Source organism: Camelus bactrianus, chromosome 4 (genome assembly GCF_048773025.1).
Source record: "Camelus bactrianus isolate YW-2024 breed Bactrian camel chromosome 4, ASM4877302v1, whole genome shotgun sequence".
Classification (NCBI taxonomy): domain Eukaryota; kingdom Metazoa; phylum Chordata; class Mammalia; order Artiodactyla; family Camelidae; genus Camelus; species Camelus bactrianus.
The window spans coordinates 29,382,814-29,398,099 of NC_133542.1; the positions used below are offsets into that span (position 1 = coordinate 29,382,814).

General features: G+C 41.6%; 2 protein-coding genes across 2 annotated transcripts in view; one reads left to right on the forward strand and one right to left on the reverse strand.

Annotated features, from left to right (window-relative positions):
• RANBP6 (RAN binding protein 6) overlaps positions 1 to 15,286 on the forward strand; it is a 247,349-nt gene that overhangs the window by 14,255 nt on the left and 217,808 nt on the right. The window lies entirely within an intron of this gene.
• TPD52L3 (TPD52 like 3) lies at positions 11,039 to 14,782 on the reverse strand. The gene is given in 2 exon segments (XM_074361419.1): positions 11,039 to 14,512; positions 14,515 to 14,782. Coding segments are annotated over 2 exon segments (732 nt in total). The 3' UTR covers positions 11,039 to 14,048.

A 15,286-nucleotide genomic window follows, 5' to 3' on the forward strand; every position in this document is an offset into this window, starting at 1 on the left:
AAATCTCTTTTAAAGATATGGCCAGCTCAGTACATATGAAAAAGATTGTATTACCTTTTTCTCCTTCCTTGCCTCACTTGCCTTTTCCCCTCACTCTTGCCTCCCTGGGACTAATCTCCAATGAATAATTAGCACAAAGTTTTGCTTCATGTTGTTTTCTAAGAAATCTGAGTTAAGGAAATGGCCCTCGACACTCTCCAAATGGTTGATCTTAGAAAGGGAAATATAAATACATAGGTAAGCAGTTATAAATTTTGAAAGGCAGCTAGTCTTTACTGACCTTCTGAATAGCCATATAGCATCTAATCAATTTTATTTACATTTATCACTTAGTTTGTGTCAGCAAGCCAGTGTCCGTGAGAAATTCTTTTAAGATTGCTAGTACTAAATATTCTAATCTCTGTGTCAGAATCCAAATAGGATTGACATTCTGATTTAGAAAATATTTTAATGAGATAGTCTTGACCATCAGTGATAAAAGTTTGTGCTGTTGCATTAGTTCAGCAATGGGCTTGTGAAATGCTGATTTAATCCTCACACCTTGAAGCACTGAACATATTGGAAGACTACAAGCAAGTTCCTGGATTTTCATTAAATTAGGCAAGAACTAAAGATGTCTTGAGGGCATCTTGAGCTCTGAGTTTCCCTGGCTTTCTGATTTAACAAAGCCTTAATGAGGTGACATTCAGTTGGGGCACAACTGAAGGCAGTGCTTTTAACTTAACTTTTTTTTTCTAGGAAGACCTAATCAAACATGCTGAGTAATTTTATTTCTTTGTTCAATTATTATTTTCTATATCACTGTATTCCATGTTATGCTGTGTAACAGAGTCTAGAGATGTACATACTAGTGGGAGTGGCCTCCTCAGGAGGATGGATGTGGGGAAAAGATCCTTACAGGCTCTGGAAGCAGGCTTGAGGCTGTTTGGACAGAGCCTTTCGTGGTCCTAGGAATCCCAAGTGTGAGCTACTGGATCTTGGTAGGCATGTCCCTTGTCTTAAGGACCTCGTCCTATAGGGAGGGACCTGAATTAAGGAAGGCTAGATGGAACCCTATTAAGTAGAGGACTCAGGGCAGGGCTTGTGTCTAGGGGTGATACAGGAGCTCAGCATGATCAAGGAACAAAAAGACTGGTGAAACTAGAAGGAAGTAAGCATGAGAAGCTGTGGCAATAAGTTGATACTGATGAGCTAAGTTTGAAGACCATGAAAAGGCATTTATTTGGATTTTTGTTTTATTGGTATCTTGTTTGCAGTCAGACTGTACTTAAGTCTGTAGAACCTTAAGTGAGAGTTGATTGGGACCTTGTCTGAGGCTTATCTGCAAAGCTTTTGGACTGGAGAACTTTTGAAAGAAGGGACTTGAGATTTCAGCTAGTCTGTGGTCAAACAGAGGTCAGAGGAGCCCAAAATATTCAGTTGGAGCCAAAGTGATACCACAGCCCCAAGGAAGGAGCTTTTCTATAATAGGATTCACTGATGCACACCCCTGGACTTGGAACCAGAAAGAGGATCTGTTCCAAGTCACCTGAGAGCTGGGCAGGAGGTAGAAATCTGTATACTTTGCTGTGAAGCTGACAAGTCTGCCTGTGTATCCTTTTATGTTTCATGGTGTCTTGGTTACACTTAGGAACACTCTAAGTTTCTTTGCAGTAGTGCTCTTGGATACATTTCTTTGCTCTCTCTCTTCCCATAAAGTGAACCACAGCCTGATTCTGTAATCCCAAATCTTTGTTCTGTAATGCCAACCTCTGGCTTTTGGGTTATGTATTAGCTTTTTGTCTTGCCAGCTTTCCAATGTAAGCTTTCCCTAATGGACACTGAATTAGCTGGCTCATCTGACCTCCTGATGCCACATGGCAGACACTGTTCCAGTTCTGACCACTTGGAATCTAACTTCTACCCTAGCTAGAACAACCTCTGCCTCCTAGCAAGGAGAAATTGAGCATTTTGTTATGAACCACTGGGTTCAGAGCACCTGCTTGGTTGCCCTGGCAACAAGGCAATGGCTCTGCTTTCCTTCAGTCCCTGGGCCTGGGGAATATGACACTACAGAAGGAAAATTCAGAGTCCTGAGGACTGTTTTCTGCTGGGTTCATCTAGTCCGTAGAGGTTAGCATATAGATCTAGACCCTGCTTTCACAGATAGTGGGTCTAGCAGCTGCTGTGGGCAGCTAAGCCCATCTCTAGTCACCAATCCAGAGAAATTTAGAGGCAATTCAGCAGAACTCTCTGAGATTAAGCAGCCATAAAGATTCATGAATATCTAGAGCTTTGGTTGGGGGTTGGTGGTGAGTTGGGGTGGGGAATACTGTTGGGTGCAAAGTAATTGCATTTCTCATACTGCATTTTAGGAGATGTGGAGGGTGATTGCTTTGATCCAGAAGCCCAACTGTCATTTCCCAGAGGAAAGGGGGAGCAATGAAGGTCCACCCACAAGAACTGATAGGCATTGCTCATCTATCAGGAGGAAGGATTGACACATCTAGAGCTTTATGGGCTATCCTGGGAGAAGTGATCCAAACTTCCACTGCAGTCAGCCACAGCCTCAAGAGAGGATTATGCAATGAGCTAGCTCACTGTCACTGAGCTTGAGCCTCTCAATATTAACAAGTCTCTGTATAAGGCTGGAGATGGGACCAGCACATACCTCTCTCTAGGGTGATAACAGAGCTACTCCTCAAGGTGCATGCAGTGTATGCACACATGCATACACCTGTGTTTGCCTTTCCCCTCTGTTTGCCAGCTCCCCTAAGCAGGGCACCCATATCCCTACAAAACATGCCCATTTTTATGCAGTTTGCATTATTCATGTTCTTAGGTACTTGCTTAAAGATTGTCTATTGCACAAAAATTATAGGTTAATTTTAAAAATTTGTTACTGGTAATAATGTTCAGAAACACCTTCCTCTGGCAAGTGCACTCTTTCCTACAGAGAAACCCTTTGAGAGTGTGTCACACATGATGCTTGCACTATAAATATGCCCCTGGGCAATCCTTGGTAATCATAGCTAACGTTTAATAGCAGCATCAGGACTTCTGCCATTTGGGAGGCAGGAGAGTAGCTGAGAGCCAGGCTCTGAGTCAGATGCATCTGGATTCAAATGTCTACTCTGCCATTAGCTGGCTTCAAAGACTTGGGCAAGTTCTTTAGTCTATCTGCCTTAACTTTTTCAGTTTTGAAATGGGAGAGTTAATTTCTTCCTTAAAAGAATTTAGTGAGGATTAAAGAAGATAATAGAAGTAAAGGCCTTAACACATAGGAAGTGCTCAAATGCATATAGAGGTTTACTGGACTTTTTTTACATCACTGTCCTGACACTCAGGAACGCTTTTTAAATGTTTGTAGGGCATTTCTTATATGTAAAAATATTAATTACTGAAGAGTCACTTGAAAAAGCTTGTTTTATCTCTTGCTATTTTCAAATCATGTTTTTCCCTCAGAAGAAAACTTGCAATATAGAACTATTTCTATGTACTAGAAGATGAATGTCCTGTTTTGCTAAGGGCCCGCCAGAAGGATAAATATGATTTAGTGGCTAGCTTGCACATAGACAGTGAACTGTAGCTCACTTAGTAATGACATCTTTTTAGAGTTAGCTAGACTTTCGGCTTCACTGAGAAGACAGCGTGTCATTTTCTCCACTTGCCCTCAGTGTGTGCTTGTGTGTATGCACATACACACGATTATATTTAAGTGCCTAAAGTACAGTTTATTAATCTGAATTTAGATGAACTTGTTCTCTGAGCCCACTTTTATCAGGTATGCTTTAGTGGTTTTCATGATCAAAATGCCCAGAGAAGCTAACGTTAAACTTCTTTTTTTGACTTTTACTTGTTCTCTTGCATTTCTAAGCAAATGAGACACAGCACTTTTGCTTTGACACTGCAGGAATCAATGGATGTGTTGGTCAGTGGCCTCAGAATACTTTAAGTCCTAGCAAGAAGGAAGGGAATGTATTTCTTTATCTCTAGATGATCAAAAGGCAGTATAAGAAAGCTCTCAAGCAAAAAGGACACACAATCTTTCCTTGTCCGATGAAGCTAACAATCCCAAGACACATTAATGTATCTTCCTCTCTCACTTGAGAGTTACACAGCCTGTTGAAATGACAGAATTCCAGCAGTTCTTTTGTAGAAGTGAGTTATGTGGAACTTAGAATGCATTCTCCATAAAAACAAAATTATGCATGGTGGTTAGTATGTTTAACCCATAATGCTCTGAAGTAGAGTTCCAACAGAACTTTAGGGCTTGGCCATTCAGTGAGTGGTATTTTTCAGGGAGATGTGTTCAGGGGTCTGACTAGGGTTGGAGGAAGAATGGAGATTCTTTTCCCCTCCCTTCCCCCACTTCTGAGCCTCTGTCGCCTGGGGCAAGGAATCTCCCTAAGAAATGACTGGGAGGAGGGTAATGAGGTGTTGAGCTGGTGGCTTTCAGGGTTTGGGGCCTGGGGGATGATGTGTTGTGAGAAGACTTCTTCCTTGCCCAGCTTTGAAGTAGCTCCTGGCACACTTCCTTTCTTTTCCTGTCTTTCACCCACTGACCTCAATAATTCGTCCTCTTCTTTCTTCCTCCAGTGCCACAAACAACCTCTTCCTTCAGAGAAGGATTTCTCTCTTATTGGATCAGAGCAAGGATTTCCTCTACTTGCCTGGTCCTGAAGTGAATACACAGAATACATGGAGTCAGATACTCTATGGAGTTAAAAGAAAAAAATCCCCCCCTGACCTTCTTTTCAGTATTCCAAGTAGGTGCTACAGGTTAAGGTCAAAACGGTAGTTAATGGTAAATCTTTTTCTGCATGAGGTGTTGGTGTGAGGTTTATCCATGTTTAAGGGAGAGTCACAGATTTAAGCTTTAATGATAAACATTCATTAAGAGACGTGACTGATGAAGTTTTAGGGATGAACAGGACAGTGGGGTTTGTGTGGCACAAAATGACAAAATAACAGTGTGAGTAGCACCCCCTAGTGTTGAGGAGAAGCTATGAGTAGAGAAGAGCTGGCTGGGAGAAGGGGTGTGTTACAGAGTTTGTCTATTCCTTTGCTCTAAAACCACTCTTGGAGGAGCAGGAGGAGGAGCCCCAGGTGCTGAGTTCAGCTGCTCAGAGACTTCTGAGTAAAGTGCTTAAGATAATTCAAGAGACAGCATCCAGGAATGAAACCCAAACTAAGATGCCATCAAAAGAGGCTAGGGAGAGAGGTGAAATCCAAGTGGCTGACAACAAGATAGACAATGGCACAAGCTAGGCCTAAAAAGAGATTCCTGGTGGAGCCTGGAGGACTCCCAGCTGCTACCTGGGGGAACACTATAAACATTTCCTTTTCTAGGACTTTCAAGCTTTAGGAGGGAAGGAAACCTTTGAAGGCACTGAGTACACTTGCATTTCATTCCTCATATCACTACCATTCTGTCTGGGCTAAGGAAAAGAGTGCTAAAATTAAGAGTGAAAGCCTTTAAAGCATTCTGGAGGCAGACTTCTGAGCAGGTAAAATAAGCATAAGTAAAAGCCACAAGGCTTAACAACCAGGTATATGGCAGAGTTAGTCATTGGCTGCCTAGGTGCCCTTAAGTTTTTAGTGACTTAAGACGTCTCCTTGGTTTGGACCTAGTGTGTCTTTCTGACTCTAGCTACTCTGATTGTTAAAGGTGATATTTGTCATCATGCTGACCCCATTCTAAGTGCAGATCAAGTTTCACTTATTGTCCCAGCCCTGCCTCCTTCCTGTCCTATGGAGTTTGGTGAAATATGAGGAAGGCCAACCCAGGTAGCTCCTGGACTTTCTTCCCTCCTATCATTTACTTATTGAGTACTTACTACGTGACAGACACTGCATTAGATGCTGGGGATATAATAGTGAACAAAATGGACAAATTCTGTGCCCTTATGGAGTTTACATTCTAGTGGAAGAGGTAGACCATAAACAAATTGCAAAAATATAGTCTATGGTATCTGGTGCTAAAGCCAGAAATGGAGATGTGGTCGTTAAAACTGTACAGAGGGTGGCCAAAAATTTTTTGAGTAAAAATTTGAAGGAGATTATATTAGTCTGGTAGGGCTGTGATAAAAGGATACCACAGACTGGATAGATTAAATAGCAGACATTTATTTTCTCACAATTCTAGAGGGCGGAAGTCTAACAAGGTGCCGGTATGGTTGGTTTCTGGTGAGACTTCCTCTTCCTGGCTTGCTGTGTCTCTGCCACTTATTAGCTGTGTGTTTTTTGAAAATTACTTCTTTGAGTCTTGCTTTCCTAATCTGTAAAATTGGAATAATAATCTACTTTGAAAAGCTATAGTGAAAATTAAATGAATTAAAGCATGAAATGCATTAGAATAGTTTCTGGTCCTTAGTAAATGGCTTATGAATGTTAGTTCTTATTATAAATGTTTGCCTTCTTGGCAACTATATACATTACAAACTAGCCAATCTTTGGTGACTTCAAATGTATGGGTTGACTATATTCTCTCCTATAAGGTTCAGCTGGGCTTAACAGGCTTTCTTAGACAGCAACAAAGAATCAGAGATCAAAGGGCAAACTAAGTCTATTAGGAAAAGGTAAGAACCATTTGATGGGAACACTAGGTTTGAATAATAAATTCACAGGGCCAGAGGTAGGCTCAAAGTTTGGGACATAGAATGCCAAAGGTTTGGAGTCAGATAGAGGGAGGGCAGAGTACAGAGGAAGGAGAGTTCAGAGTGACAGCAGGCCAGAAATAACTGAGATGGTGTCCAGGGTGGCTGCTGCCAAAGTTCACCCCAACTGCCTTAACTGTCCACCATCAGGAGAGCTTCATGAAAGGCCCTGGCCAGGGTTGAGGACATGTTTGCAGCAGGAAGCTGATTTCCACCACCATTTTCCCAGCTCCATAATGGCTCCATGGTATTAAGTACCACAGGGGAGGGACAAGGTACCAACCAGCAGATGTCTAATACTTCTGTGTGCTCTGGCTTCCCAGTCTAGGTTTTGGGCCTGACAGATAATATGTGAAGGTGGGTAAAGATCTAGATGGACCAGGCTCCTCAAGGATCAATGGAAGACAGGATGACTATGCAGGGATGGGAATAATTAGATATCAACTTCCACAGGGCAGATAAAGATTTTGAATGCTAAGGAAGAAATGTTCCAGTTTTGTGCAGGGCTGAGTGGAGCAGTTGTTTCATCTCCAGTGCAGCCCCAATCCAATGGTCATTGGTGCATTTGATTTTTTACGCCTCCATTGGTAGTCTGTGGCTTTTCTGGGTGCCAACCACTAGGGTGTTACTAATGATCAGGAATTTGGAAATTTGGGGTAAATAATGATCTGGAAGCTATAAGAGCTATGGAATGGTGTATGTTGGCTGGTGAAGCAGTGCTGTGAATTATCACATGTGATTTTTGTGGTGGTAAGGAACGTTGACCAGATGAATTGTAAGAAGTCTTTACCGGCTAGCATAGAGGCACAGTGCCCTTTGCTTGTGTTTGTGGAGCTTGAAAGGCCATTTTGTAGGGCAGCTTCCTATTGCCTGGTTTTTGTGTAATAAATAACATTGGCTTGTCATTGTCCCTGATTCTTCGTAAGGCGCCTCTAAATCCTTGGAATTTCCTGAGTGATAGGAGTGTCTTTGTTATTCATGGTAGGGGCCTGGATAGTTTCAGGATGGAGGCTGGCAGTGCTGGAAAGAGCCAACCATGTGATTAGAGGTCTGGGGATTTGAGTCACATGGTATCAGCCTGACCACCCACATTCTAGAGAGAGAAGGAGGCTGGGGATTGAATTCAACCATTTGGCCAATAATCCAATCAATCATACCATGTACTGAAATACCAATAAAAACTCTGGACACTTGAAGCTCAGGTGAGCTTGCTAGGTTGGTAATCATACATGGATGTGCTGGGAGGATGATGCATCCTGAGGACATGGAAGATTCAGGTTTCCTCCCAAATCTCATTCTGTGTGTCTCTTCATTTGGTCAATCCTGATTTGTATGCTTTATAATAAAACTGTAGTCATAACTGTAGGGCTTTCCTGAGTTCTGTAAGTCATTCTAGTGAATTTTGGTATCTGAAGGAGTAGTAATAACCCCTGAAGGTTTGTAGCCAGTTTATCAAAAGCGTGGTTGGCCTGGGTTATAATACAGGTTTCTGAGTCAATATTAGGATATTTGAAGCCATACTATCAAGTTAAAACATGAAAAACAAGGAGAGGCTAAGCATGTTATGAACCCAAACTAATTAGGAAGGAATCAGTTTCATCTTATAAAGTGTTCATAGCCTCTGGTAAATAGCTATTCTGGGTTGTAAATTGTGTGGTAGATGCATGGGTGTTTGTTATCATTTAATTTTTTTCCTCATATGAATGTAAGCTCTATGAAGTCAAGGATCTTTTGTCTTTTTCTCACTGCTGAATCCTTAGCACCTAAACTGTGCCTGGTACATGGTAGGTGCTCAATATTTGTTGAATAAGCAAATAAACTCTTTCCTAAATAAAAATCAACAGTGTATTAGGAGCAGAGGTTTCTCCTCTTCCCTGGCCAGGGTACCAGGGTCTCCCTAGTTTTCCTAGTAGTTCCCAAGACTGCCCTTATGATCTGTAACTTTCCTAAAAGGAGTAAGTGATTTCTGTCACCTTAAAAACCCAGATGACTCTTTTTTTCTGACATGGACATGGGACTTGAGGAGTATCAGAGAGCATTTCTGTAGTGGTTAAGTTTTGGCATAACAGCCCAGCTCACATTCACTTCTTTGAAATTGTACCCTGCCCTCAGCCCTGGCTAGGTGGTCACATGGCAACTCTCTGTACAACTGCTCTGGTCTCCTTACAGTAGATTACCATCTGTGTTTGGATATGTTCCAAAAACAAAACAAAAAACCCCAACCCATACCTATATGATGGTACAGATCAGTTTCAATCTAACTGAGTCTTTTCATCTCTTACTTCTAATGTTCTAAAAAGAAAATTTGGCTCAGCCAGGTCTATGAATTATCCCTCTGAGTTAAGTAATCATTTTTTCTCCACTTAGCTACCAGTTCTAATGCTATAGGTCTGAGACCTGGTAGCCAGGACTCGGGTAGAGGTGACCAAAACCCTCAACTTCTGGAAGGACCCACTTCTCTTCTTGAGGTGGCCATGTATTTGGGTGGTAGTATAGTAGGTAAACAGGGAATGAACTTTTAAATTATTAGATGATCTCTCAGGAATTACCAGACTTTTTTTTTTTTTTTTAATGTTTTAGGGTCCTTCTTAGTAACTTCTGAGAGATGACCAAGTGCCATGATAATGTGTCATAGTAGCTGGCTATGGTGCATCATCAGGAAGGCATTCTTCCATTTGTCACTTGTCTTATGGGAATGAGATTCCAGGCACTGGAAGTCATAGCATCACTGAGCCTCCCACCAATTGGTCTGGTCAGCAGGAGTGGTCTCAGATAGTAATTACATGGAGGCCTTAGTTGATACAGTGGTACTTACCATTTTTTCTTACATTGGAGTTCATGGGCAACAACTGAAATCCCATGGCCCAGATGCAAATGACCTCATCCCCTATCAGAGTCAACAAATGGCATCATTTTCCCCTTGATAGGTAGGGCTATCAAGCACATTGCCTAGCACTGTCAAAAGACTTTTACAGTTCTGAATCACTGCCCACTTCTCTGCAGTCTGTGCACATTCTGAGAGGAGATACGTGATATAATTTCTCTCCAATCTGGAGCTTAGAATAAAGTAGTCTCCAGAAGTGCAGGTGAATTTCTCTGGGAGTGATGCTTGTAATATGGTGGGGTATGTTTGATGCTTGTTCAAGGGCTTGGTACTCTGCTTCCATTCTTGCCAGCTACATGGGGAGTATCATCTGTGGGAGTAAGAACTTTCAAGCTTGTTTCTACCTTCCACCCCAACCCCCTTCTCGTATGGGCAATGGAAGACCAAGAAAACTGAGAGTCTCGGAATTTTTTTCCAACATCACTCCCAACCAGTGGTTCTCAGAGGTTGAATCAGATGGGGCATCTTTGAGGGTTTGCATATTCTGAGGATTATTGGAAATTGCATCCTTAAGTGTTCTAGTTAAAGTTAAATAGACTGAGGCTAGGTTACAAAATCCAAATAGGGCTAGATGGGCGGAATTGATCAAATTATGAAGGTAGACGGGCTAGAGAATGAGGGTCAGCAATGCAGGGGAAGGGTAGAGCAAGTGGAAGAAAGAAAATCTGGAGGAAAACTTTGATCCAGAGTCCACATGCTCATAAGGCATTTTAGTTGGTGTCCATAGCTGCTGATGCAGGTATGCAGGAATCCAATAAAAAAGCCAAAGCAAATTGAAAACAAAGCTCTAGCATTGTCAGTATCAAGTCTTTTAAATTCTACATCTTTATCAACTTGCAAATCTATCCATCTCTCTCCCCTATGCAGTTGTTTCCTAAGTCTTGGAGATTCTATCTCTTAAATACTTCAAAGTCTATTTCTGTAGTGACCAGAGTGATCCATCTAAAAATGAAATTGATTTAAGTAACTTTGATGCCTCCTCATTTCCTACAGGATTAAATACTCATATCAGATATCATTAAAGACTGTTTATGGTCTTGTCTCTGCTTAATTCTCCATCCTCATCTCTCACCACTTACCCTCTCTTTCTAGCCACAATGACTTATTGGTATTTCCTGGAACATGCCATTCTATTACATTCCTTCATGACTTAGTTCCTCTGGATATTGTCTGGAATGTTCTTTTCTTGTATGTCTGGCAAATTCCTACTTGTCTTCTACGACTTTCTGCCTCTCTGTATTCTTTTCTGACCTACCAAGGCAGAGTTGAACACCCTTTCTTTACAGATATCCTCTACTTTAGCACCTACTGCAATGAATTGTAATGATTTGAAAATCTGTTTCTAGAGAGCACAGGCCATGTCTAATTGATTTCTGTGCCTTCAGAGCCCGGCACAGTGCCTGACACATAGTAGGGTCTCAAATTGTCTTTGAGTAGGGAAATGTAATGCTTCAAAAGCAGGAGGAAATTGTCAACAAGTTCATGTTGTTGATAATCTCTTGGATCCAAGATTTGATGTCTGAAGTATGTGATACTGATTCCTTCATTAACTACTCAACAAGTATTTATTGAACATCTACCCTAAGGCAGGTGTGGGAATACAATGATGAACAAAAATAGTTATGTTCTTTACTGCTCTCAAGGAGTTGAGGATTTATTGGAGGAAACTGTTACTGCATTTATTCGAATGACTAAATAAAATAGAACATATTCTGGGTTTGGCCCATGATGCCAGCCTGAGATTTTGTCTAACACAAGGCTTTCTGCAATATGGGGTCAAAGCATTTGCCTGTTGGGCTACTTTGGCTTCATGCATGCTGCAAGTTTGTGTCTAGTTCTTCAGCATAGAAAACCACAGCAAATTAAAACACAAAATGTAAAATAGTTGAGCATCTTATTTTAATCCAGGCAAAACTTTGTCTTCAGAAATCTGTGGACTTTATATCAGTAAATTTACAGTTTATCAAGTGCTTTTGCGTTTATAGTGGTATTTGGTTTTGCTTTAGGAAAACCAAGGGAATATAGGAGGAGCGTTCAAAATCAACAAAACAGGGTCACCTTCTTAGGCTGTAGGGACTACCTTTAGGCAGTGAGGCATTATCAGTATATACACCCAAGCAAATAAAATCCTAGTCCCCTTGCTAAAAGCCAATATAAGACACAAATTTTTAACTCAGGCAGTGTGACTGGAGGAATGAAAAAAGCTACCAGGTCCTGGCGTTTTGAAAATGGAAAAGAGAAAAAAAATACCCCAAAACATAGCTCCTGTGAAAATCAGATATAAGAAAGTTCAAACAAACCCAAAACAGATTCCTACAGGGTGCTACTATCCTGATGTCCCCTGAGTGTGGGGTTCTGTTTCCTTCTCCATTGGGGTTAGCTATAAATAAGGGCAAACTTGGAGTCAACATGACCAGTGATGTATAATCAGTTAGGTCTATTCAAAGACATAATGGCCAGAATTATAGGGGATGGACATTCTGTTTTGAAATGTCACTTAAGACAGGAGTTTATCTTTCTAGAATGTGGCTAGGCTGTTATCCCTCCAGTCCTTCAGCTGGAGGTGATAACTAACTAGGAATTGCTGCAGAACAGAGAAACAATTTTCTTTCTTTTAGGTGGCATGCCCTGCTGTGGCAGAGACATGCTGCCACAGGGATTAAGTTATAAAACCCTCATTTTGATATATAAAAAGGTTATAAAGTACAAGGCAAAATAAAGTTGCAATTTCAGCTTGAGTCCAGAGTAGTTAACAATCTCCTAAATTGAAGCTAAAGTTAATTTGCTTAACTAGGAGCTTCAAAAAATCAAGTTTTATGAAAGTCATAGTATTATGTAGCAATTAGTCTATTAATATTTTCCCCCTTTTGGGAACCCTCCTACACTGCTGGTGGGAATGGAGTTTGGTGCAGCCACTATGGAAAACAGTGTGGAGATTCCTCAAAAGAGTAGGAATAGACTTACCATATGACCCAGGAATCCCACTCCTGGGCTTGTATCCAGAAGGAAATCTACTTCAGGATGACACCTGCACCCCAATGTTCATAGCAGCACTATTTACAATAGCCAAAACATGGAAACAGCCTAAATGTCCATCAACAGGTGACTGGATAAAGAAGAAGTGGTATATTTATACAATGGAATACTACTCAGCCATAAAAACCGACAACATAATGCCATTTGCAGCAACATGGATGCTCCTGGAGAATGTCATTCTAAGTGAAGTAAGCCAGAAAGAGAAAGAAAAATACCATATGAGATCGCTCATATGTGGAATCTAAAAAACAAAAACAAAAACAAAGAAACAAACAAAAACCGTAAATACAGGACAGAAATAGACTCACAGACAGAGAATACAGACTTGTGGTTACCAGGGGGGTGGAGGGTGGGAAGGGATAAACTGGGATTTCAAAATTGTAGAATAAACAAGATTACACTGTATAGCACAGGGAAATACACACAAAATGTTATGATAACTCAGAGAGAAAAAAATGTGACAATGAGTGTGTATATGTCCATGAATGACTGAAAAATTGTGCTGAACACTGGAATTTGACACAACATTGTAAAATGATTATAAATCAATAAAAAATGTTAAAAGAAAAGAAAAGAAAAGAAAAATGTGATGCTGAATGAAAGAAGCCAGACACAAAAGACCACATGTTGTATAATTCCATTCATATGAAGTTTCCAGAACAGGAAAATCTATAGAGATAGAAAAAAGTAGATTTGTGTTTGCCAGGGCTTGGGGAGTTGGTGAGGGGATGCCAAAAGGAAAGAGGAGGTGATAGCTAAAGACTATGGAGTTTCTTTTTGGGGTGACAAAAATGTTCTAAAATTGTGTTCATTGTTGCACAACTCTGTGAATTAAATAAAAACCCACTGAATTGTACGTTTTAAATGAATGACTTCTATGGTATATGCACTATTTCTCAATAAAGCTGTTAAACTCTGCTTTATCCTAAAAAAAAATATTTTTCCCCCTTTCTGAGGGTCTCAGAGAAAAAAAAAACAGTTTTCTTGATCATCTTTTTAAAACAAAAATCATAGTCCAGGTAGAGCTTTCAAGCTTCCTTCTGAGATTTAGGGAAGGAAGGAAGGAAGTAGGGAGGGGATAAAATTACAGATTATTTCATACCTTTTCCTAGTTCTAAACAGAAACCTGCTTTGGCTTTCTGATACACTGGTTTTCAAAAAAAGGAGTTTTAGCTTTGTCCTAAAATCCCTCTGAAACTATTGTCCTGTCCCTTTAAATGCAACCCCAGGAAGGCTAGTATAGTGACACATTTCACCTACAAACTTTAGTGTAAAATAACTGGGTACAAAATGTTGGGTTCTTTATCTCAACAGCAGCAAATATTTGTATACAAATAGGCTTTAATTTCTCAAAACTGAACTCTGTCCATTTCCTGAATTAACTTTACCACTGTGGTTTGGTTGCTTGTTTCTGATGGGCAGAGTGCAGTTGGGATTAGGGAAAGGAGTTCTTGCACTGGTTAGGTGGCCAGGCAGGGTTATGAGGAAGCTCATTCTGGCTCCAGAAAGGGAAGTAGATCTTCCTTACTCCCTGGAACTGGATCAGTCCTGCTCCCTGAAACCGGGAGCCGGTTGTCTGTACTCCCTGAAACTGGGAGTGGATCATCCCCACTTCTCACTGAGAAAGGAAGACAGTCACTGCCAAGCTCTCTGCCACCTGCGACCCTGGACTTGATTGTCCCCATCAGACCTTCAAAGGATCTGAATGTGGCTGACTTCTTCATGTCTCCAAAATTCCTGCAGATGGCAGAGCCCATGGTGGACAGGGAAGCTGATGTCTTTTGTTTCATGTAGGCGTTGGAGACTTGAACATCATGCCAACTCCTGGACAGATTCTGCTTCAGTTCCGCAAAGGCCGTAAGGCCCAGCTTCCTCTTAAGCTCCATGCACTGTCTCTCTTTGGCTGCCAGCACGTGGTGTAGGGTTACAATTTCTGCCTCCAATTTAGTGAGTCAGATTTGAGCTCCCGTTGCATGGCCTCTGTGAGATCCTCTAGTTTGGCAATTGAGTGGGATTCATATGTGCCCACAGAGGTCACTGTCATGGCGCCTGGCATAGACTGAGAAAGAAGATCTTCATTAAGAGAGTCCAGGTCCAGTTCTTGGTAGAGAGAGTCGAACTTGTGGCCAGAAGAGAAATAATCTTGGTCAACAGAGTCAAAGTCTAGGTCTGCAGGGTCAGACTCTTGGCTGGTGGGGTGGGACTCTGGGTCGGATGGATCCATATCTTGGCCGGTGGAAAGATATCTTGGCCGGTGGGTCGATGTCCTGGCGTGTGGAGTGGATGTCTTGGTCCACGGGTTCCACTTCTGGGTGGGATTGAGGGTGGGATGGAGGGTTAGGATTGGGTTGGGGTCACGGAGGTAGGACTTCCGGCCTGAAGACGGCAGAGGGTGGAACCCGTGCTCAGCCACTGTGCCTCCCACACTCATAGTTTCGACATCACAACGTCCTGGTGAGGTAGGTACTGCCGCCAGTTATCAGGGAGGAGAGGTATGTTTTCCCTCTGTCTCAGTAGGTGACAACCTTCGAACCAAGTCTGACTCCCCTTTCGGACCTCTTTCTACCACACTGCCATTTTTAAACCCCAGAAAATCAGTTGAACTTTTTGTGCTAACAGAAATTTATGACAAAGCCCCATACATAAAATAAATTAAAACTTCCCCAAAGTGGGACAGGGAGTCAAGAACTCCTGGTCTCGTACCCTCCCAGGTTCCCAAAGGGGCTTG